Source organism: Aphanomyces astaci, assembly GCF_000520075.1.
Source record: "Aphanomyces astaci strain APO3 unplaced genomic scaffold supercont1.31, whole genome shotgun sequence".
NCBI lineage: Eukaryota > Oomycota > Saprolegniomycetes > Saprolegniales > Verrucalvaceae > Aphanomyces > Aphanomyces astaci.
In genome coordinates this window covers 206,989-228,239 of record NW_009798294.1, presented here as the reverse complement: position 1 = coordinate 228,239, position 21,251 = coordinate 206,989, and the positions used below count along the sequence as shown (strand labels likewise).

At 51.3% G+C, this 21,251-nt stretch overlaps 9 protein-coding genes across 13 annotated transcripts; 4 read left to right on the top strand and 5 right to left on the bottom strand.

The window, feature by feature from the left end:
* Positions 1-72: 72 nt before the first annotated feature.
* Positions 73-6,651, bottom strand: H257_10969 (hypothetical protein). The gene is made up of 15 exons (XM_009837735.1): positions 6,456-6,651; positions 6,158-6,396; positions 5,813-6,102; positions 5,659-5,736; positions 5,118-5,313; positions 4,420-4,677; positions 4,189-4,361; positions 4,013-4,067; positions 3,700-3,903; positions 3,252-3,555; positions 2,920-3,146; positions 2,695-2,844; positions 2,412-2,489; positions 2,106-2,352; positions 73-1,267 (listed from the first exon to the last, which is right to left on the bottom strand). Exons 1-15 carry the CDS (start codon positions 6,622-6,624, stop codon positions 234-236), a joined length of 3,702 nt encoding a protein of 1,233 aa, XP_009836037.1. The 5' UTR covers positions 6,625-6,651; the 3' UTR covers positions 73-233.
* Positions 6,652-7,185: 534 nt separating this feature from the next.
* H257_10968 (WEE/WEE1 protein kinase) lies at positions 7,186-9,584 on the top strand. Its single transcript, XM_009837734.1, has 11 exons — positions 7,186-7,789; positions 7,839-7,887; positions 7,941-8,035; positions 8,089-8,144; positions 8,228-8,337; positions 8,407-8,620; positions 8,693-8,782; positions 8,921-8,997; positions 9,062-9,137; positions 9,197-9,270; positions 9,369-9,584. Exons 1-11 carry the CDS (start codon positions 7,225-7,227, stop codon positions 9,478-9,480), a joined length of 1,518 nt encoding a protein of 505 aa, XP_009836036.1. The 5' UTR covers positions 7,186-7,224; the 3' UTR covers positions 9,481-9,584.
* Positions 9,585-10,051: 467 nt separating this feature from the next.
* On the top strand, positions 10,052-11,006 carry H257_10967 (hypothetical protein). The gene has a single exon (XM_009837733.1). The coding sequence runs from the start codon at positions 10,125-10,127 to the stop codon at positions 10,989-10,991; it is 867 nt and encodes a 288-aa protein (XP_009836035.1). The 5' UTR covers positions 10,052-10,124; the 3' UTR covers positions 10,992-11,006.
* A 99-nt stretch (positions 11,007-11,105) lies between these two features.
* On the top strand, positions 11,106-13,726 carry H257_10966 (hypothetical protein). The gene is made up of 4 exons (XM_009837732.1): positions 11,106-11,158; positions 11,216-11,934; positions 12,008-12,417; positions 12,903-13,726. Exons 1-4 carry the CDS (start codon positions 11,120-11,122, stop codon positions 13,673-13,675), a joined length of 1,941 nt encoding a protein of 646 aa, XP_009836034.1. The 5' UTR covers positions 11,106-11,119; the 3' UTR covers positions 13,676-13,726.
* A 362-nt stretch (positions 13,727-14,088) lies between these two features.
* Positions 14,089-15,644, bottom strand: H257_10965 (hypothetical protein). 4 transcript variants are annotated; one of them, XM_009837731.1, is made up of 2 exons: positions 15,453-15,644; positions 14,089-15,164 (listed from the first exon to the last, which is right to left on the bottom strand). In XM_009837731.1, the coding sequence occupies exons 1-2, from the start codon at positions 15,630-15,632 to the stop codon at positions 14,169-14,171; spliced, it is 1,176 nt and encodes a 391-aa protein (XP_009836033.1). In that variant the 5' UTR covers positions 15,633-15,644; the 3' UTR covers positions 14,089-14,168. The 4 variants fall into 4 exon arrangements, with proteins under 4 accessions (XP_009836033.1, XP_009836031.1, XP_009836032.1 ...); XM_009837729.1 differs by having other exon boundaries at positions 15,258-15,632; XM_009837730.1 differs by having other exon boundaries at positions 15,348-15,632.
* A 296-nt stretch (positions 15,645-15,940) lies between these two features.
* Positions 15,941-17,326, bottom strand: H257_10964 (the record flags this gene model as incomplete). Of its 2 annotated transcripts, XM_009837726.1 has the most annotated exons (7): positions 15,941-16,101; positions 16,159-16,218; positions 16,272-16,427; positions 16,498-16,806; positions 16,866-16,931; positions 16,984-17,095; positions 17,163-17,326. In XM_009837726.1, the coding sequence occupies 7 exons, from the start codon at positions 17,324-17,326 to the stop codon at positions 15,979-15,981; spliced, it is 990 nt and encodes a 329-aa protein (XP_009836028.1). In that variant the 3' UTR covers positions 15,941-15,978. The 2 variants fall into 2 exon arrangements, with proteins under 2 accessions (XP_009836028.1, XP_009836029.1); XM_009837727.1 differs by lacking the exon at positions 15,941-16,101 and having other exon boundaries at positions 16,123-16,218; positions 16,272-16,806.
* An 86-nt stretch (positions 17,327-17,412) lies between these two features.
* Positions 17,413-17,993, bottom strand: H257_10963 (hypothetical protein). Its single transcript, XM_009837725.1, has 3 exons — positions 17,808-17,993; positions 17,656-17,740; positions 17,413-17,602 (listed from the first exon to the last, which is right to left on the bottom strand). The coding sequence occupies exons 1-3, from the start codon at positions 17,955-17,957 to the stop codon at positions 17,517-17,519; spliced, it is 321 nt and encodes a 106-aa protein (XP_009836027.1). The 5' UTR covers positions 17,958-17,993; the 3' UTR covers positions 17,413-17,516.
* Positions 17,994-18,083: 90 nt separating this feature from the next.
* Positions 18,084-21,148, top strand: H257_10962 (hypothetical protein). Its single transcript, XM_009837724.1, has 10 exons — positions 18,084-18,199; positions 18,257-18,304; positions 18,354-18,407; positions 18,463-18,507; positions 18,599-18,652; positions 18,721-19,204; positions 19,467-19,565; positions 19,680-19,808; positions 19,866-20,018; positions 20,072-21,148. Exons 1-10 carry the CDS (start codon positions 18,104-18,106, stop codon positions 20,245-20,247), a joined length of 1,338 nt encoding a protein of 445 aa, XP_009836026.1. The 5' UTR covers positions 18,084-18,103; the 3' UTR covers positions 20,248-21,148.
* On the bottom strand, positions 20,338-21,154 carry H257_10961 (hypothetical protein). The gene has a single exon (XM_009837723.1). It carries the CDS (start codon positions 21,132-21,134, stop codon positions 20,361-20,363), a length of 774 nt encoding a protein of 257 aa, XP_009836025.1. The 5' UTR covers positions 21,135-21,154; the 3' UTR covers positions 20,338-20,360.
* Positions 21,155-21,251: the final 97 nt, after the last annotated feature.

Here is a 21,251-nt window from a genome sequence, read left to right as displayed (position 1 = left end):
TGAGATTAAAAATGAAGAAAAGTTGGCCCATCAATGGTCGGACACGTTATACTCCGGAGTATAATACTCGAGTACTCTACTATTACTCCATGTATTAATTAATAGCAGTACACACATGAACCGGGTAAATGACTCGTAGTTGCGAAACTAAAAGTAACCAGATTCTCATACACCGTTCGTTCTATATACATGATATAGTTAGTCTCTTGTCCACTGCGCCATGATCATCATCATCATGGCACGGGGTCGAGCTCTGGCAGGCGGCAGTAGACGCACCCGCCGTCGCGGAGGTAGTCGAATTCAAAGTCGTCTTCGTGAAAGAACTTGCGGCACGCCGGGCTCAAGTGCAGTTTGATGTCTGGGATCATATTTTTGTAGAACTTGCACCGCAACGCTTTCGTGGGGTACTTTACGACAAACACTTCGTTCGGTTTGAGCAACGCCAGGGTCTTGGCATCGACTTGGAGGACTTTGTACGCCGAGCCACGTGCAATCGCTTGGCGATTCAGGATCTTTTCAAATAGGAGGGCTCCACTCAATGGTTTTCCCTTGTCGTTATGACTACCGCCGCCGACATCCGCGTCATCTCCCAGTCGCATGCTTTGCGTGTGGCCCGCGTCCGTCGTCTTCCACGGATCTCCACCTTCTTGTTCATCATCATTACCAACGGATGGCGGCAGTAGCTCCACGAGGGCAATAGCCTCTTCGTCCGTCAAGTCTGGCGTCGGCTGGAACTCGACCAGCGGAAGCGACTCGAACGATGCGAACGATCGCACAAATGGATGGCCAGAGTGCACGCACACATCCCCGGTGCCGTTCGGGTTCAAGAGGGGGTTCGTGGTGGACGATCGGTAGTCAACAGGCAGCAGCTCGTCGCGATCCGAGTACGGTTTGGTCTGTAGTGTCATACTGGTCACATCCACCACATTCTGCCACTCGGGACGGACGCGCATCTGGTGCAGCCGCTCGTACATTTGCCGCGCCAGCTTGAACGCTTCCAGCTGCTGCGCATGCTGCGCCAGCGTAAACACAATCCGGGCAACGGACACCCCCGGGGGAGTTGTTATTGTTGTTGGCGATATACTACTGGACTTGGAGCTTAGAGTGTTGAGCAGGAATCGAGCTGCATGGAAGAGGGTTTCGGGCAGAAGTGTCGTGAACGGCTCGTCCGTGTAAGCAAAGATGACGCTGTACGCGTGGTAGATGTCGGCGCACTTTTCGTGGTGCAGCGCAGATCGAAGCTTGGCCTTGTCAGCGTCAGTTGTGGCTATATATACAAGTCGGTCAAGGGAATGAGATTTGCATATATATATATATATATATATATGTAATAGCATCCATCCTAAGGTGATTCGAAATTGCAAAGTATTCATACAACGACGTCACATACCACAAGTCTGCAAGCATGTTATATCATAGATAGATATATACCAAGGTACTATACAAGAATAAATACAAAATTTGATAATAAAAATGAAATAGAATGCGATTGCAACTTTTTACAAACCCAAAACACGATATAAAACCATGTGGCGTAGCGTATACAATTCGAAATGCATAAATCCTAAAACCGTACTTCGAATGACATGAACGAAAATGATTTGATCATATTGTCGATTTGATAGAAATTTGGGGAGGGGGTGCAATCGAATCTCGTTGACCAAACCGATTTACAATCGATCGAATTGGTTGAATTTCATTGAGAAGGTTTTGATTGGCTAATAATTTTGAGCTCATCTGAAGTAGCCAATCAAATCGATTTAAATTCCAACGAGAAACCACGCCACAACACGAAAATTCACTCGAAAGCACAATATATTGTCCTTTTACCAAAATTTGGACTTTTGTGCTGAAAATCGCCAAATCCATCGATCGATTGTTTGTACTGAATTTTGCATGTAAAAAGTATCCTATAATGATTGGTATCACACTAATTGAAGTCACACACTAATTCGACGTTGGTGGTGGTTTCCTGCAATCTGATTGGCTAAATATATCCTACTGCGGATTCTTGTCTCCAGTTTAGAAATAACACAACCATATAACGTTCGTTATACGACACCTTGACTCAACCCCCAATCCGACAGTTAAAGAAGGGTACATACCGTCTGGATGGTCGGCGGTCACACACGCCAAGAGCTCGTCGCATAGTCGCCAGTGGTAGTACGAAGCATCTTTGAACCTGGTTTCCGCCACCGCCGACGAAATCAGCTGCTCCAGCAGGTTCATGCACTGGTCTGGTCGCTTGGCAGACGTGTACGCAGCAAGGGCATCTTCGTATCGATCTTGCGCCGCCAGCCACTCGGCGTACGGGACGTACACTTCGCCCACGTTTTTGATCTTGTCCTTGTGCTGTATATCCATAAAATATATAAGAAAACTAGTTTATATATATATGGTCGTGGATGGACCTTTTGGGCCAGGCGCACGGCTTCTTCCCAGTCTTGACATGCCAAGTGCATCTTCATCAACGCATCAAAGTCGCCAATCTACATGAGATACAATGCATCGATCGATAGATTAGGCAAAGAATCAGCACAAAAGTCAACCACATTTTGGATAAATGGATAATATATATGACGTTATCAATCACAGTTTGTCAGGAAATACGTCGCCCAACAGGACGTTCCATCTCATTTTCATCACGTCATCGACACAGATATGTGACGAGGTATTTTCGTCGTCTGTACGAACCTTCAAGTACACGTCGCGGCATTGCTTGAACTTGCCCGCTTGGAGCAGAAACTCGGCACACACGGACAGCACTTGCGGGTCGCAGTCGGGTCGTTGGACCACCTCCATGAGGTCGTTGAACCAGCCCCGCGCGCCCATGATGTGCACAGCCTACAGTATCCCACGTCAACACCGGCCCAATCGTGCCTCTGTTGGGATTTTTCCCTAGGAATAGTCCCTCCGTACCTTGATAACGTTGCCAGACGCGAGGTACATTTCCGTGGCCGCGCGCCAGTCGTGCACGTCCTCGGCCCACTTGGCCTGGTCTTGAACCAATTGCTTGACATCGATAGACTTGGACGCTGCCGCGTACTTTTTCGCGTCGTCCCACATGCGCAAATCGCTAAACAGTTGAATCGCCTTGGTTGCTTCATCACAATCCCCGAGTAGCTTGGCCGCCATGTGGAATTTGCCTACTCAAGTCCCACACATGGGGAAAATGCCGTGGGAACAAGCCACGATCCCCATACAAGTGCCCCCACTTGTCCAGTGGGAAAATTCCTGCACTAATATAGTACCTTGATATGCTAAAATTTCCGCTTGCAGAATCGCCTTGTTCTTCTTTTCGACGTCGGGCGACGCCGCCACGGCGTGGCCCTTGCGCGTGGCTTCGACGGTGTTGACCAGTTCAATGTACCGAATGTCCCGAACCCGGATAAATCCCTTCCTTGCAATGTCAAAGTTCATGTTCTTGAGCGCTTCCCACGCCAAGAGGCGCCAGTCGCTCTCGGTCACACCCAAGCACGCGACTTGGTACGCCAGGGAAAATTCCTTTTGTTCGACGTAGCGGTACAGTGGCGCCGACTGTGGCACGTCCATCGCCTGGATAAATAAATCGAATGGTTACCATCAGGATGATTCTGGGGATTCTTCCCAAATCAATGCTTCAATGCTGATTATGATTCTGGGGAGATTTTTCCCAATGAATACTGCAACAGGAAGTGATGACGACTCTTTTGTTTGTACCTGGACGGCCAACGCGTGGAGGCAAAACACCTTGGAACCGGTGAACCCCACGACAAACCCTTGCATGCGTTGGGCATGGACGGGAAAATTCCCCGTCTTGATCTTGAGCTGGTTTTGGCCCGCAAAGCACAACATGTCGTCAAATTCCGTGTTCCACGCCACAGAATTCGCCCCTTTTTCTTCGTACAAGAGCTCTTTGGTCAGCTACAGCATAAAATCACATCACATTTCCATGTGTATTCTGTGGATGCATTGCTCAGCAACGTCCGATCCACACGTCACGTTTGTAAGCAACGAGACTGACACGACGTACCAAGTTGTACACGAGACACGTGTTGGTGTCGTCCACAACGGCTAATTTTTCGCGGCTACACACATTCCGTCATTCAAACTGCCAATCAAATCTCATCCCACATTCAATCTGCCAATCAAAAGATGTCTCTCTCATCCGACGAACGATAACGTCATCGACAACGTCATCTCACGTACTTGACAGAAATGTCAAGGCACACGATCGCATTCGACTGCTTGATCAACGGAATCGGGAACGGATTGTCGATAAACAACTGGAGGACCGAGCCGTCTTTGAGGCCCACGAGCAGCCCTTCCTTGCCCTTGGCGCCTCCCGTGACTGTGATGTATCGAATCGGCGACTCCAAAACCTATATACAGTGTCACAGACAACGCACGCACGCACGTTGTCACAGGGCCAGACCGTACCCATTCGCGCTCCTTCTTGCCCGAAAAATTGTACTGTTGTAGCTTGCGTTGCTGGCACAGGATAAAGTGCAGCGACGCCACGACCAGCAACGAGCACGGCAGGTCCTTCTGGATGCGGTCGCGCACGCGGTAGTGCATGTCGTACGAGCTTTCGTTGGACAGTTCGTAGATGATGATGCGGTCGCTCAGTTGCACCGCGAGGCGGTCGCGGTACACGGCGATCTTCTTGACAAAATCGCGGGTTTTGATGCGCACTTTCTAGAGTCCCGAATCAGGGTTGGAGGGTCGAACCCGACAAAAAGGAATCAGACGGAGGCGATGGAATCAGATCCATATACACGACAATGAATACTACACGATGGAATCAGACGTGTCGTGCCATCGACATATTTCGGCATGAAGTCGATGGAATCAGATGGACGTGATGAAATCAGATGGATATCGTCGACTTCGTGTCCAGACTCAGAATCAGACGAATCCACACCGCGTGTCTGACTCGATCATGTTCGTCCCACACAACGGGGTGGTCTCATTACACGGTCGCAGGTGCTTCGTGTCACGTCGTCATGAATCCAATGGAATCAGATATATATATATCCATCCATCCATACAAGAATCCGAATCAGACACATTCGATGGGCAATATATAATATATACATATATATATATATATATATCCCATGCTTCTCCTTGGGTACCTGCTCGGTCATGAGGTGCTGGACAATCACGTCGGTCATGTTTTCCCGATACGAATACCGTTCCTGGAAGATTCCGTGGACCGTGCCAAACACTAAATTGTACGATGCGACCGTGCCGTTGTCTGTCCCAATGGCGATCGAGTGGGTCCTCGGACGCGCCTTCACCGCCCACACCCACGCCGGCACATCGCAGATGCTGCCCTCAAATGATATATTTTACCAGTTAGTCCATCATATCCGTACACACTACCCCTACGCTACTCCCCAACATTACATTGGTGCTGTAGTAACCGACCGCTATACAACTACTCGTCCCAAGACAATGTAGTAATCCATTCCGCTATTGTCGATTTGATACACATTTGGGGAGCGAATGACCAAACCGATCCACAATCGATCTGATTGGTTGAATTTCATTGAGAAGGTTTTGATTGGCTAATAATATTGAACGCATCTGAGGTAGCCAATCAAATCGATATTTAAATCCCAACGACAAAACCACGCCACAACATGAAATTTCACTCGAAAGCACAATACTTACTCGGACAGAAATATGCCTTCCTTCGTGTACAAGCTGGCCTTGCGGTTCGAGCCGCTCACGAGAAGGTACTTGCCTTTGCTACAAACATACAATGTCCATGTGAATACATACATTCATACATGTGTCTTCGAAAAAGGCTGGATATAGTATGTACTTGAAGAAACTAATGCAGCACGGGTCGAACGAAAGCTTGCGATCTTTGCCATATTGGGTGCCGTTGAACTGGTAAAAGCTCAGCGTACGGTCCCAGCACCCCACGGCCAAGATGTCCATCTGCTCCTCCCGCCCGGGGCTCCAGCTTAATGACCACACCGGCGCCGTCCGCTCGATCGTGATCTTCTCGCCGCCATGCTTGTCGCGGATCAAGATATGTCCGTTGAACATCCCTAGGGCCAAGTACTCGCCATCGAGGCTCCAGCTAGCACTGAGGATCTTGGACACGACCTATCGGCGTGGTGGTTGACCAACGCTGTCGCCAGCAACGACTGTGGTTGGGTACCTTGTGTTTCGCGACAGACTTTTGCTCGGGCGACCACAACCCAAAGTCGGACGCGGTGCAGCTGGCCAAGCACTGCGACTGCGGGTTGTACGCAACTTTTTGGATGCTGTCGTTGTGCGTGTACTTGAGGATGCCTTCGGCCTTGTCGGTCCAGATGATCACGACGTTGTCCGCACCCCCCGACGCAAAGCGCTTGCCGTCGTGCGCATAGTCGACCGTGTACACTGTGTCCTTGTGGCCTAGGATTTATACGTGTGAATGGACATGAACAAGGCAGCGAGAATGGTGATAGCCGAACCTTTGAGGGAGTGCAGCAACGTGCCGTTCGAGGCATCGTAGATCATCACGCGACTGCCAATCGCCGCGATCAGCTGTGTCCCATCGGGGTGGTACGCGATGTCCTGCACCACGACTTTGGCCCCGTTACGGTCCGGGACCTTGTCCGACCACGCCAACGTCGTTCGCATCGCTCACAAGATCTATGCGGCGACGTTTCACGTTAAAATGTAGAACATCCGGATAATATATATCCGGATGATACCCATTATTCCATCATACCGTACTCCTATTCGTAGTACCGGTTCGAGTAGTAAGTACTACTAGTAGTAATAATAGACGCTATTATAGTGTATTGTACACCAGCAGGCTATAAAGTAGCGGCCAACCCTCATGGATTGAGCACACATCGAGGGGGGCGATTCCCATGCCGGTGAGTTTTCTGCCAGCGTCGTCGGAACTTCGACCAGACTGTACAACAACGTTACTGTAGTTGTACACAGTACACATTCGGATGTGGACGAGGGCGGGAAAGGGTATATGGTGTTTGATTGGCTGTTGAAAGGGCATCCGAGATGGGATTGGTCGGTGGTTTGAATGATGGAATGTGATTGGTCAACATGTCAGTCCGATGCGACATGCAAACTGAGCCAGTCGGGTTCTATTTCACCGTGGTAATTCTCAATAGAAATGTCAAGTGAAATAGACATAATTAAATCATGGGGGTTCTGTCCCACATCCGAATGTGCATTTGCATTTTCAAAACATCAGTGCCGAAGGCCATCATCATCATGGTGACTGCGGGCATGAAGCAGCGCTCGCTGCACGATTTCTTCGCCAAGAGCGTCCGCACGCCAGACTCCATCTCCAAGCGACTGGAACTCGTCGACGAAACAGACTCGGACATCGAAGACGATGTCGCGAACCTTCCGCCAGACCAAGATGATGAAATGCACGTTACGTACGACGACGCTGAGGACGACTCGCAGCGCGACTTCTCGATGCCCAAGCGCATCTCGTTCTCACCGAGCCAGTGCAGCGAGCCCGATGGCGAACCTGCCTGCGATGACGACAGCCAGCAGCAGCATCCGTGGAGCGAAGACTTTGCGCCGCCTAGCTTCTCGCAGCTGTACAGCCAGCAATCGTTCTGCGACTTCTCGACGCCGCAAGACCAGCCTGTGGTGCACATGTCGCACCCCCGGACTCCGTCGCCCATCAAGAAGCGACCACGCACGATTCCTTCCTTCCAAAGCATGCCGTTCCTCGACGCAGGCGCCGCCACGCCCACCGCCGCCACAAGTCGCGGCCTCGTCGACCACCGCGACGACATGACGACCAGCGACGCCGGCAGCTTTGGTACGTCCGCCCAACCTTCTCCATCACGACTCATGTGTGCATGACGTAGCGGTCGAGTCGCCTCGCGGCCCATCTCCACCTGTCGCGCCCGCATCCATGTACTACATCCGCCTCCTGGAACCGTTGATGACGACGAACCTGTCTCTACTAGGACCACGCCATTCACCGAGATCAACTTGAATCCGTTCGCTCCCGCCGCCACCGACCGCAAGCGCAAGAAGCAGCACCGCCGTGTGTCACCTCCATGTACGATTTATTCCTCTCATCTGATCCTTCTCTGCTCATGTGATCGTGCTTAGTATGGCTAGGGGCGTCCACGTCGTCGAAATACCTGGATGACTTTATCGAGCGCGAGGTATGCCTCCTGCTATATATATATATATATATATATATACCTTTCCAGCGTTTCTCGACAGTATTGATGATATTATTGCGTAGCTGCTGGGGTCAGGGTCGTTTTCAAAAGTGTTCAAGGTCATCAAACGTTTCGACGGATGGACGTACGCCATCAAGAAGAGCAAGCGGCACTTTCGCGGCGCGTCCGACAAGTACACTTGCACACGATAACCCATGCCCCCCCCCCTTGGCCGTTTGATTGAACGCATGTACTATGCTAGGCAACGCGCCCTTCGGGAAGTGCATGCACTGGTGGCGTTGAGTGGCAGCCACCATATTGTGCGATACTACGACGCTTGGATCGAAGACGACTTGCTGTACATTCAGCTAGAGTTTATGCACAGTTGTTCGCTGGCGACGTTTCTGGGCGACAGCAGCAGCTGCGACGGAGTCAGCGAAGGCACAGTTCGCAAAGTGCTCAAGCATTTGGCCACGGTATGACATACATTGTTGTCGTCGTCTTCCAGGACATGACAATTGAAATGTGTGATGATAACGGTATCGCAGGCGCTGCGAGACATGCACGCGATGAAAGTGGTGCACATGGACGTCAAGGTGGACAACATTTTGAAGCACCCCGTCTCGGGCGTGTACAAGGTACACACAGTGCTCGACTTGAAATGGACGTTTCAAATGTGTGTGATTCGATGGTGCAATGGACATTTCAGCGTGTGACCTTATGGACGACAATGGACATGTCAACGTGTGACATTTTAACGAACCTGAGTCTTGTAGTTGGGCGATTTGGGAACGGTGGTACCCATCGATGGGTCGATGGAGATCATGGAAGGAGACAACCGATACCTGTCGCGGTACATATATATATATATGTATATATGGTATGAGAATATAGTATTGCTCACAATGGGAGCTTAGGGAATTACTCGAAGGCAGTCGCATGCATTTGAGTCAAGGAGACATCTTTGCGTTGGGGGCAACGATGTATGAGCTGGTAGGAGCAATTCTTTTATATGATGGGAATAGGCAAAGATTTGATTATGGACGACGTAGATCCGAGGTGAGGGGCTGCCGAGCTCTGGGGACGAATGGCAAAAGATTCGCAATGGGGAGTTGACAGTGTTTCGGTAGGTGTGGATAGTATGTACTAGTAGTATGTGTGCTAGTAGTCCTGATAGTACGTGTGGTAGTAGTCGTGGAGGACTAATGAATGGACATTACGTAGGCACTACTCGAGCTCATTGCAGCACCTGATTGCCAGTATGATGCACCCCGATCCCCTCGCGCGGCCGTCCGCCGACGAGATTTTGCGCCATGAAACTGTCGTTGATGTGTAAATAGTGTGTGTCAATTCTATGGCAAGAAGCCCTGTGACGTTGATCCATGTGTCGCTCACACTAATTCCAAGCGGCGCTATGCATTGTATGTCCCGATTGGTCAAGTGACACCACTACTGTAACTACCCTACTAGTACAGTTTACAGTAGGGAACGTCGTCATAGCCGCTACTAACGCCACTCGAATTCACAGGGTGCGACGACCGAGTTTTACTGTCGCAACGAGGCACATAGTTTGGATCAAACTTGGAATTTGAACCCAAGCCAATCAGATCTACGTTTTGAGGAATAATAGCCAATCAGGCATCCGAATTGATATCTTTCTTCAAAAGTACAGTTGAACAGTTGAAGTGCAGTAGTTATGGCAGTGTTCCATTAATACCTGTAGGCTTGTTATTAGTAAATGTGGCAGACACCAATCTTAGAGTGCACCATCCTTGGCCGCAATATCTCGGGTGGCTGGCTGAGCATAACTATTTCGCGTTGCCATTCATTCGCCAGTAGGTTTATCGTACATCTAAAAATAGATGTTCCGTTATCTTTGCACTGCAGCAGCAGAATGTATTGGGCAGCAGTCGTCCCCCATACATGGCATGACACACTTCTCGTGTTGGCAAAGTTATATGCGCCAAAGCTAGGGACACGATGCAGCCCACTTCCAACATGGCCGACTACCTTCTATCCCCTCGCGCAAGTCCGCGCGGCACGCCCTTGTCGTCACCGCGTGCCGCCGTTGTGCATCCAGCACACATGCTACTCCGCAACCTCCGAGTGGACTTTGGTCACCGTACGTCCATGGACCGCGGCCACACGTTGTACCATGTGGTCGCTCGCAACGCTGCCTCTGGTCGCATGTGGGAAGTGGTCAAGACATCCCGCGACGTGCGGGCGTTGCAGTACGCGTTGACGATGCAGCTCAAGCAAGGCCACCAGTGTCGAGACGTGTGTCCGTGGTTGTTTGCCCACGTCGCCACGAAATTCCCTCGCCGTGTCTCCGCCATCCATCCGTCGGTCTTGTTTCGGTGGTCAGCCAAGAACACCACAACCAAAAGCAGCACCATACTACCGCACTTCAAGCGGTACTTGACCACCGTGGTGGACGTATTCGCGGGGCCGCCAGGTCACATGACATGTCCAGTGCTGTTGGATACCATCTCGAAGCTCGTGATCGACTTCTTTTATGGCCCCGTGTATGTCGTGAACGACGTGGAAGCGTCGTGGCCGTCGACTCTCCAGTCCCCTCGAAAGCCATCCTCGTTTCATGATGCCAGTGATGACAAGACTCGCGATGCGGATGAGATGGCGTGTGGTGTATGCTTGCAATCGCTAGAGGGAGATCCAAGAAGTATGACACAAGATGAGAAAACTGGTGCAACCTACAACAACAGCATTGTCGTCCAGGTCAGCATCACCACGTTGGCCTGTGGCCATCCCTTCCACGACGAGTGCATTGTGACGCACTTGAACGCGGACTTGCAATGTCCCGTCTGTAGCTTTGTGCCCACCTTGTAATCAATCGACCCAACGATTGCTTTCTCCTCGTGTTGGCGTTGTCAAAACGCTATAAAGTTGAAAAAGCTTAAGTATCTTTATCCGGCTGTAAATTATCCGGATAAACGGTTTGGAGTGGACGAGTTGTCATGGCGATGAACAACAACAGCCTGCAGAAGAAGCGCGAGGTAGAAGTCATGCATGGGATGCATGGGGAAGATCATAAACATCTTCAAACTATGTAGGACAAGCGCTTCCATGGAGCCTTCACAGGGGGGTTCTCTGCAGGGTACTTCAACACCGTGGGCAGCAAGGAGGGCTGGGCGCCGAGCTCGTTTCAGTCGTCCCGTTCGCAACCCCAGTCATCGTCCACCGAGAATGGAGAGCCGTCGGGGCCGCGAAAGCAACGCATCGAAGACTTTATGGACGAAGACGACGACCCGTTGCTGGGGAAACGTCTCGGGTTGAACTCGCAGTACGACCCGCTCGCTGCGGATGGTTCGTCTCAATCGCAGCAGTTCCAGGCCAAACAAGCGTCGACATCGTCCATTCCTGGGTTCATCGTCGACGACTTCATCCAACCGTCGCGGAGCACGATCGGCACGACGCTCCTCGGGAAGATGGGGTGGAAACAAGGCCAGGGGGTCGGGCCCAAGGTGCGCAAGCGCAAGTTCACCTCTCGCTTCGACCCTCCCGAAGCCGCCCTTCCTACCACCGCCAAACCCAATGACGACGACGACATCATCTTTATCGCACCCAAGCACACGCTCAACATCGCCGACATCTTTCCATGTCAAAAGCTCGACAAGTACGGCGCCGGGTACGATCCGTACATGAACGCGCCGGAGTTCGGTTTCCTGCAGCGGCGGCGGCAACTCGAAGCGTCCGCCGGCGGTCCCCCGCGCGCCATGCTGACGTTTGCGGACTCGATCCGCGGCAACAACACGTCGTCCACTTCCACGACGTACGTCATCCTCCAAAATCTACCAATTTGCTCCAATTTTGCTCCAATTTTTCGTGAAAATAACACTACCTAGGTTGGGGTTGAGTGCATTGGAAGAAGCCGACGATGACGACATGGACGTGTATGCGACAGACTCGAAGGATGCGTTCGATAGAGTTCTGACCAGCCAGCCCACTCGGGCGAGGCTCATGGCGCCAGCGCAAGAGGACGATCTTGACGGCGCAGTGTCACAGGTTTGCAGCGACGGAAGCGTGGTACTGACTGGCTTTCGACTGAGCAAGACGCGGTTCAAATCCCCCGCGGCGACTGTCCATGTTGTCGTGCCGCCCAATTGGGTGCCAACGCTCCGCCATGTCAAGCTGGCGCCGCCTCGCAAACATGTGACACAGTCAGCGGCAGATCGAGGCAGAGTGTTGGGCGAACTGGCTCAGAAACAGCCCGAAGCTGCTGACCGTACGTTGCTGCACTCGCAGTTTCGAGCAGGTACGGAAAATCGGCATGGGATACGGTTTCACATGTATATCATTGTGAATGACTCTGAAATAATACTGTGACGTGGATGACAAGGCCTATCTATATATGGTGAAAAACGTGTGCTTTCTTGTTGTATATGGGTTGCTGATGGTGCTATCTAACCAGTCTAGACTGGGATATATACGTACCTACCTTAGCTAAACTCAAGTATTGCCGTTTTTTACACAAATTGTGGCTGACTTTTGTGCTGATTCTTTGCTAATAATTTGTAAATCAATCACCGATTGATTGTTTGTCTTGACTTTTGTATGTAAATATATATGGTCCAATAATACCACACTAATTGAAGTCACATACTAATATTGGTCCAAGAGTGGATTGGATTGGCTACTTGATTCGTGATATCTGGGTTTTGATTGGTCGATCGATTCTCTGACTCGAATTTCGAATCGACTTGACAATATTATGTGACTTGATATATTGGACCTATGTAGGCATGATGGCAGCAATATCGAGCCGCTTTCAAACGTCGACTTCTACGGATACTAGTGTAACCCCGCCGCCGCGACTCGAGATGGCGCCGCTGGTGCGACGGACGAAGGCGTGGATGCCAGACAGGTTGCTGTGCAAACGCTTCCGTCTGTCGGTGCCGGACGCGGCGGTCGTGGAGGGGGCGGCCAAGAAACCGACGCCCGACACGCGGTTTGAGGACGACATCATGGCGCATGTGCCCGCGGGGGTGGTCCGGACGGCGGCGGACGTCGTCCAAGTGGAGGAAGTGCTGCCGGAGCTGCCGCCGCTGGAACGCCCTGGATTGGATTTGTTTCAGTCTGTTTTTGATGCGAACGACGACGATGTTGAGGATGACGACAGCAGCAGCAGTTCCAGCGATGACGAAGAACAAGACAGCGCACAACCACCCAAAGACATGAGCCACCAAGGCCAACGCGTTAAAGAACTAGGGCCAGACATTAAAGAACAAGGTCCAGGCATTAAAGAACAAGGCCCAGGCATTAAAGAACAAGACTCAGGTATTAAAGAACAAGGCCGAGGCATTAAAGAACAAGGCATGGCGGCAAGCAATCGAGATCGAACGAAGGACGACAATTCGTTGGATGAAGACACCCGACGCCGCAAGAAGCACAAGGCTCAAAAAGACCACAAGGCCAAAAAAGACCACAAGGCCAAAAAAGACCACAAGGCCAAAAAAGAGAAAAAAGAGAAAAAGGAGAAAAAACACAAAAAGCACCGTTCCACAAAGGATTAAAACCCAAAAATTCCAACTAACAGTTAATTGAACAATTTCTAAATGTCTTGCATGACGATTCCTACTTTGGATAACCCCAATATTGGACTTTTGTGCTGATTCGCCAAATCTATCGATCGATTCTTTCACACTAATTGATGTCCCCGACTAATTCGAGGTTCATTTGGTCGAAACGGATTTGATTGGCCACTTGAATAGTATTCTGGGTTTGGATTGGTCGATTGGTTGTCTGCCGATTTGGTCGATTCACCACACTCCAATTTCAAATCGACTTGACAGTGTATTGTGGGAGACACCAGAGTCAGAAGCCACGCTGAAATACTCTCACTGCCAAGCTAATGTAGCTGAGCAATCTCGCCATACTAATAAGGGGCTTATTAGCGTTGGGATGTCCATCGCAGACACGCAAATGATTGTCATACTGTGGGGTAGTTCGATTACGAATATATATAGCAAGCGTGGTCTAACTGTCTATTGGTCTTGACTAAGCAGTTTAATCAAACGTCTTCTTTTGGCCTTGGAAGTTTTGGATCGACGACGGCTGGCGCTTGGGGGGGCCATCACCACGTCCACCGCGTCCGCCGCCACGTCCGCCGCCGAAACCACGTCCGCCACCACGTCCTCCGCCACGTCCGCCAAAGTCCCCGCGTCCGCCGCCACGTCCGCCACCGAAGCCGCGTCCGCCACCGCGTCCTCCGCCGCGTCCGCCAAAGTCACCACGTCCGCCACGTCCACCGCCGCGTCCGCCGCCACGGCCACCGGAGAAGCCACCTCCGCCGCCGCCGGCACCGAATTGCTTCTTTTCCGAGTAGTTGACGCGGATGGCGCGTCCCAGGACGTCTTCGCCGTTGAGCTTGACAGCTTCGTCGACAGCTTCAGACGTTCCAAAGTCAACATGGCCGAACCCGCGGAAGTCGCCGGTTTCGCGGTCGGTAGCGAGACGGACCGATTCGATGGGGCCGCAGTGTTCGAAGGTGGCGCGAAGCGTGTCTTCGTCAATGTTCCAAGACAAGTTGCCGACAAAGATGGACAGGCACCCTTCCGGCTTGTCTGCGACGTGGTTCTTCTTTTCGGCCGACCGGATCTTCATCCAGCGACCGCCAAAGTCGGCGCCGTCCAACGCGATCGCGGCCTCGGCGGCGGCAGCGCTGTCGAACGTGATGAACGCGGTACCCGTGGAGCGTCCATTGGCGTCCTGGGGCAAGCGCAAGCTGGTGATTTCACCGCCAACGTTGGCGAAGACGGCCTTGAGCTCGTCTTCGTCGGTCACCCAGGGGAGTCCAGCGATGAAAATATCGCGGTTCTCGTCGGCAGGGGCCGCAGCGACAGCGTCGCCGTCGTTGTTCTTGAGCACCTTGGCAGGTTGCTCGGCAGCGTCCGAGGCCTTGCGCTTCTTGATCACGGGGGTTTCTTCTTCATCCGAAGAAGAATCGTCCGAGGATGAGTCGGTTTCCTTGGCAGCCGCCGCCTTCTTCACGGGAGCGGCAGCCTTCTTAGGAGCTTCGTCTTCCGAAGAAGAAGAAGAGTCCGACGACGAGTCGGCTTTCTTGGTAGGGGCCGCCTTCTTCACGGGGGCAGCAGCCTTCTTAGGGGCTTCGTCTTCCGAAGAAGAGTCGTCCGACGATGAGTCGGCTTTCTTGGCAGGAGCCGCCTTCTTGGCAGGAGCGGCAGCCTTCTTAGGAGCTTCGTCTTCCGAAGAAGAGTCGTCCGACGACGAGTCAGCTTTCTTGGCAGGGGCCGCCTTCTTGGCAGGAGCCGCCTTCTTAGCAGGCGAAGCCTTCTTAGGAGCTTCGTCTTCCGAAGAAGAGTCGTCCGAGGACGATTCAGCCTTCTTGGCAGGGGCAGCCTTCTTGGCAGGAGCCGCCTTCTTAGCAGGAGCAGGGGCTTCGCTGTCGGACGAGTCGGAGCTGCTGCTGTCGGCCTTGACAGGCACAGGTTTGGATTGCTTCTTGGCCATGATGTCGGGAGTGTGGAAATGAATATGGATGGAGATACCAAGTTGAAGCACTCTTGACTGGTTCTCCAAAGCTCTCGCGGCTACCAACCAAAGCGCGTGGTCACGATCATATCGCTTTGATTGGCTAAAATTCAGCTTTACCATGGCGTCTTCCTTGGCAACCCGTCCGGATACGCACGAACACGTCGAGCGGTTTAAACGTGTTAGTTTTATTCAATCCAGTTCACATGTCCGAATTCAAATATTCATACCAAGTACAATCCCACCACTAGTACATACTAGTAGTACCATTTCAATATATAACGTGACAAAATTAAAACGCCTAAATCGAAAGGGAATGGAAAACTCATTTGTGAGTTGCGGAGGCGGACTTGGTCAAGGCGGTCGTTTCTACGTGAAATCGATCGATGTATGCAAGGAAGTCTTGGACCCCGTCGTGGTCGTCAATGCCGCCCATGAAAGTCTCCGTCTGCATACATACATACATGGATCTCATTCCATGGACCAGCATGCATCCTGCGCTTACCTTGGCCAGAGCTTGTCGGGTCGCAATGGTATGTTGGTTGGATATGATGGCATCTTGCATCTACGATATAGTGCACACGTTGGACAAAAGCAGCACGGGCATGTTGCTCGTACGTGTCGGTGGTGTTTCTTCTTCAACTCGTCGACTTCCACGGCATGCAACATGTTCAATCGGTCCAGTTCACGCGTATGGCTGGCCCGCACCGCTAGCAGCTCTGCTTTCAACGCCTCGATCGTCGCTGACTGTGTCTTGCAAAGCGTCGTGAGCTCCTATCCACTCGAATAAGTTTCATTCCCATGACTTGCTGTCGTCGTCCCTGGTAGTCACTATGTACTGTACCTCCAATTGCTGGTCCAGTGACCTGTTTGTGGCTTGTTCCGCCGCCAAGTCTGCTTCAAGGCGGGTCAATCTTTCATTGGCTATTTCAACATACGACAACGACGGACGCCGTGGATCTCGTTCCGGTAGTTGTGAAGGTGGTAGCAATAAAGCTAGGGATGTCATCTTGGCTTTCGATTCGGTGGCTTCTGTGGTAGTAGTCGTACGAGTGCGCCTCACGACTCGCTCATAAGCCTTGAGCCATGCGTTCTGTGGATGCGGCGGCGGTGGTTGCCGCGGTTGCTTTTGCATTCCATCTAGGGCGCAGATCTAACGAGCAAGCACATGGACGTCATGACGAGGTTGAATACATGGAGATATGTTATAACCATGTGTCGAGGAAGGGTTTGCAATGGACCAAATGGCGGTGTCTTGTCAAATGGAGCTCGAAACACCTAAAGATGAACGCATCATGATGTGGGCGTGACGGGAACGAGTTGCGGGTACCCCTCGGCGAACCATGTCGAGCAACAGGATGGCATAGTAGTTGGCATTCTTCTTCCACTGCAAATGCACGATGGGCTGGGATATTTTGTCTACCCACTTCTCAATGCGAATTCTGCCGCCGATACACATCCACGTTAGAGGCTATGGCTACTGATGGAAGGAACGGTGCAACTACATACTGCAAGGGCCTGGGGAAGTCCAAGTAGCCACGCTCAATCTCCATGAGGATGCACACCAGTTCATCGTCCAGCTGGACGCTTTCGTCCGAATGATGTGCGGTCATGGGGTTCCGCCGTCGGCGGCGGTCCTGCTCGGTGCCTGGTTGATGATGTACGGGCTCCATGGTAGTAGTACGATGTAACGTCTTGGCAGTTACATTATGGAATCCTTTTTTTGCGAAATGGACTGTAACATTAAGTGTAAAACAACGAGATAATATGGAACGTATAGTATTATCATGGCAGGAAGGATATGTCTGTTGTCGTGAGGTCTCTAATGAATGGAGGCAGGTGCACAGGTCGGTGTGTCAGATTTCACTCCTTGGTAGAGTGATCGTTGTTGTTGCTGTCGTGGTCGAGCTCCAGCTTGGCCACTTGAATGTCTTCCCACACCTCCGTGTCTACACCAGCACACGATGAACACGACAAGGGGTATGCATGGTCATGGCCGTACTCTCTTTCTTGAGACACAAGTAAACGACGGCGTCGTTCTCGATCTCTTGGTCCGCCACGGTCGCAGCGTCCAACAGCTCCTTTTGCTACACGAAGAAGTCAACCATATCAACCAAGCTGTCCTAAGCGACAGCAATGGACTGGCAGCTTTACCTTGTTGGTGTGCCACAGCTGCACTTGGTTGGGCGAACTCAGGGTCAGGATCGATGCCAGGGTCTCCTTCACCTTGAGGAATGTGTCATGGGGCTCGGCCAAGATGAAGAACGTTTGATTCCGTCGCTTCACGCGCAAGTACAGGGACATGCTTCCTGCGATGGTCGAAACACCCGAAATCCAAACGCGGTGGGAGTATCCGAATACAATTCCGGATAAACACCATGTTTCCGGTTACGATGTATCCGGATACCCGCGACACGCGCGAAAGGACACTTGGGTCAATTCGCACCATCATGGCCGACTCTGTGGCGCAGTGCTGCCGACGAGAGCAATGGGAGGAAGCGGCCGTCATGATCGAAGCTGGTGCGAGCGTTGATATCGCCTTTGGGGTACGTACATTCATGCATGTCTTCAGGAACATGCTCCTCATGGTTGATGGAATGTAGAACCATCAATACACGGCGCTACATTTCGCGGCGATGCATGGAGCCGTGGTAATCAGCGACGTCGAAGGAGTGACATGATACTCACCCTTGTGTGTAGGCATGTGCGAGGCTTCTTATCGTCCGCGGGTGCAACGTAAATGCTACAGGCAAGGTAAGGAGGTTTCCTGACTGAAATCCATCTACCGCCTAGTTGATCATGTTCACAGGATGGCCTTTCTCCGTTGCATTTAAGCGTACAGAATCGACACAAGGTACACACTACAAGGATGTTTTTCATCTCGTTCTCCTCTCCTCCTCCATCAATCTCCATCTTCGTCGTCGTGGATGAGCTCATATCGGTAGGACATGTCGACGTTGTTACTGCAAAGTGGCGCCGACATGCACCTCGGCGATCTCGTACGACATCCATCAACTCATGCGACATGGTTCGTTTCTCAACCGTCACGTTCCGATTTCTGTCTTAGAAGGGTAACCAGCCGTTTCTTGGAGCGCCATGGCATGCCATGATGTTCCCGTGTCTCGTCGCGCCGTCGCACGACGCCATTCGTCGCACCATCCAAGTCAGCGTCGCCTTCCAAGCCGCCAACTTGGACCTGCGCAAACAAGCCAGCCGTCTCCACCATCGGATCGCCCATGCCCGCTCCAATGCCTTCATCGCGCGCACGATTCTCTGCGACAGCGTCAAACACCGCGAGGCCGTCGAAGACGACATCGCCGCCTTGGACGCCGACATATTCGTCACGGAGAGCGCCATCTCGACCAACCAAGCCATGCTAACCGACCTCTGTCATGGCCAGGTCGAGTACGAAGCATTGCTGGAGGAAACGGCGGCGGCCACAACCGCCAAGCATGACGAATTCCGCGCGTGGGGTACTGCGCATGCCAATGAAAAGTGCCAAGAAGCCCATATTGACAATGCTATTGACGTTGTACAAACCCATCTACGAGGTAACTAGTTAGACGACCTTGTTCTTGCTAATTCAACGTTAACTTCAAGTTATTTACCCTCAACATGGCTCTATTTACTAGTATATGTAGTATATATATATATATGGTAATTATGGATATATATTTAGTAGATATATATATATATAATTAGGATATATTAAATGGTAAATATTTAGTCGATATATATGGTAACTATGGATGTATATTTAGTATATATATATATATATATACTTAGGAATATGGTATTGATTATATTTGGTAGACAAGTGCGAGACGCTGGCGTGCATGACTCAACTCGTAATGAACGAAAAACTCCAGGAACATTCGTTTCGAGCTCTGACAAAGTTATGCTTGCGACCAGGTACAATAGATAACACGATGTATATATATATATATATATATATATATATATATATATATATATATAAATATTAGAGTTTTAAAAAATTATTGGCGTTGCTGCGTTTGGATGTAGACATGTGTCGCAAGTTGCTCAGCAACGGATTGATTGCCACCGTGTTGAACGGACTCGACGTGTATCCCAGTAACGTGCGCATTCAAATGGACGGCATTGCCATCTTGTTTCAGATCGTTGCTAAAACTGGTATATATATATATAATACCCGTAATATATTGCATTGGATAATGAGAAGTTACTTAGGAACGTTCCCAGCCACGCATTTACAGCGCATGGCTTATAGCGTGAGTACGGCCCTGCTCATCCTGCGCAACTCGTCTGCGATTAACTACGCCACCGACGCCAACCTCGCGGCCGTGGGCTCGTTCGTGTCGTTTGCGACCGACGCGTCAGTAGGTAAAGCAACTAACTATTCCTCACCATATATTTATATATATATATATATGTAGAAGCATCGGCGTTGCGGTCTATACACGAATCGGTTCGTGTATTGCACAAACAACAGCGGGCAATTCGCCTTCAATGCGCCGCCCGACCCAACTCTATGACCTTTGAAATCGATGAGAAGCAACACTCGACAGCTGACGATGCGACTCGTCACGACGTGGGCGACGTACGAGGGTAGAAACTACACCCCAACCTACAGCCATTCTTGCACCAACTACCTCAGCAACTACTAGCACTACTACTAGTTCTCCTATTTAATACACCTATTACTTGAACCATATTTCTGTGGTGTTACATAAGTGTACATTTACAAGGCAGCCGACGAGGAGGTCTGTTGTTCTTGTGTGCTTCCAGCTTCAAATCCTCTTGCTCGATGGCGTCGGCGTCGGCCGTGCGCGGGTCGTCCTCCGCCGACGGAGCCAACGCATACGCTATCACAGGTTTGTCCAAGAACTGGAGCTCAAACTCAGATAGTTGGACGCCCACGGCCTGGGCGGCGATCTGGTGCACCGTGCGAAGGACGTTGTCGCCGCTGTGAGCCGACAACAAGAATGCGCCGGCTAGATGATGTGTCTTGACAAACTCGTCGTGCTGCGCAACACCCACGGCGCGCAACCCGACGAGATCAATCTTGTTGCCCACTAAATACACGTGCTGTTTGTGTTTATGTTTCATGGCAACTTGCTTGGTGGTGGTTGTTGGGGGGGAGGAGGGGGTCTCATCGCGAGCCTTTGTTACGAGCGTGACCCAGTCGTCGGCGTCGGCAAACGACTTGGGATCGGTTACGTCGTAGCACACAAACACAATGTCGGCGCCGTACACGTACTTGTCGAGCATTTTGCTGCGAATGTTCTGGCCGCCAATGTCCCACACCTCGAGCACCACGCGGCGGTCGCGCGGCAACGCGATCGTCTTGACGAAGAAATCCAACCCGATCGTTTGCTTGTACTGCTTGGCAAAGCCATCGTCTACGAACCGCCCGATGATGCTCGACTTGCCCACGGACCCGTTCCCGAGCAAGATTAGTTTGCACACGGGGTCGCCGCGGCTGTTACCTTTGGTCATATGCTACTGCTGATGGGGGGAGTATGAAATGTAACTGCCACGTCACAACGACTGGAACCGTCGCGTCGAAATCAAATATCCTCCGACAGAGTCTGCCGGCACAACATACCCGTCGAT

Bases quoted from the DNA above. Each gene is read 5' to 3' on its own strand.
- H257_10969 (XM_009837735.1), bottom strand. From the start codon at position 6,624: ATGCGAACGACGTTGGCGTGGTCGGACAAGGTCCCGGACCGTAACGGG. The intron at 4,068-4,188 runs GTACGTGAGATG...GAATGTGTGTAG, and splicing joins TGCCTTGACATTTCTGTCAA to CCGCGAAAAATTAGCCGTTG. The intron at 3,904-4,012 runs GTACGTCGTGTC...TTTATGCTGTAG, and splicing joins CGTGTCTCGTGTACAACTTG to CTGACCAAAGAGCTCTTGTA.
- H257_10968 (XM_009837734.1), top strand. From the start codon at position 7,225: ATGGTGACTGCGGGCATGAAGCAGCGCTCGCTGCACGATTTCTTCGCC. The intron at 7,888-7,940 runs GTACTACATCCG...TGTCTCTACTAG, and splicing joins CCTGTCGCGCCCGCATCCAT to GACCACGCCATTCACCGAGA. The intron at 9,138-9,196 runs GTAGGAGCAATT...TGGACGACGTAG, and splicing joins GGGCAACGATGTATGAGCTG to ATCCGAGGTGAGGGGCTGCC.
- H257_10967 (XM_009837733.1), top strand. From the start codon at position 10,125: ATGCAGCCCACTTCCAACATGGCCGACTACCTTCTATCCCCTCGCGCA.
- H257_10966 (XM_009837732.1), top strand. From the start codon at position 11,120: ATGGCGATGAACAACAACAGCCTGCAGAAGAAGCGCGAG. The intron at 11,159-11,215 runs GTAGAAGTCATG...CAAACTATGTAG, and splicing joins GCCTGCAGAAGAAGCGCGAG to GACAAGCGCTTCCATGGAGC. The intron at 11,935-12,007 runs GTACGTCATCCT...AACACTACCTAG, and splicing joins ACGTCGTCCACTTCCACGAC to GTTGGGGTTGAGTGCATTGG.
- H257_10965 (XM_009837728.1), bottom strand. From the start codon at position 15,632: ATGGCCAAGAAGCAATCCAAACCTGTGCCTGTCAAGGCCGACAGCAGC.
- H257_10963 (XM_009837725.1), bottom strand. From the start codon at position 17,957: ATGTCCCTGTACTTGCGCGTGAAGCGACGGAATCAAACGTTCTTCATC. The intron at 17,741-17,807 runs GTAAAGCTGCCA...TTCTTCGTGTAG, and splicing joins AGCTGTGGCACACCAACAAG to CAAAAGGAGCTGTTGGACGC. The intron at 17,603-17,655 runs GTACGGCCATGA...GTGCTGGTGTAG, and splicing joins CTTGTGTCTCAAGAAAGAGA to ACACGGAGGTGTGGGAAGAC.
- H257_10962 (XM_009837724.1), top strand. From the start codon at position 18,104: ATGGCCGACTCTGTGGCGCAGTGCTGCCGACGAGAGCAATGGGAGGAA. The intron at 18,305-18,353 runs GTAATCAGCGAC...CCTTGTGTGTAG, and splicing joins CGGCGATGCATGGAGCCGTG to GCATGTGCGAGGCTTCTTAT. The intron at 18,408-18,462 runs GTAAGGAGGTTT...TCATGTTCACAG, and splicing joins ACGTAAATGCTACAGGCAAG to GATGGCCTTTCTCCGTTGCA.
- H257_10961 (XM_009837723.1), bottom strand. From the start codon at position 21,134: ATGACCAAAGGTAACAGCCGCGGCGACCCCGTGTGCAAACTAATCTTG.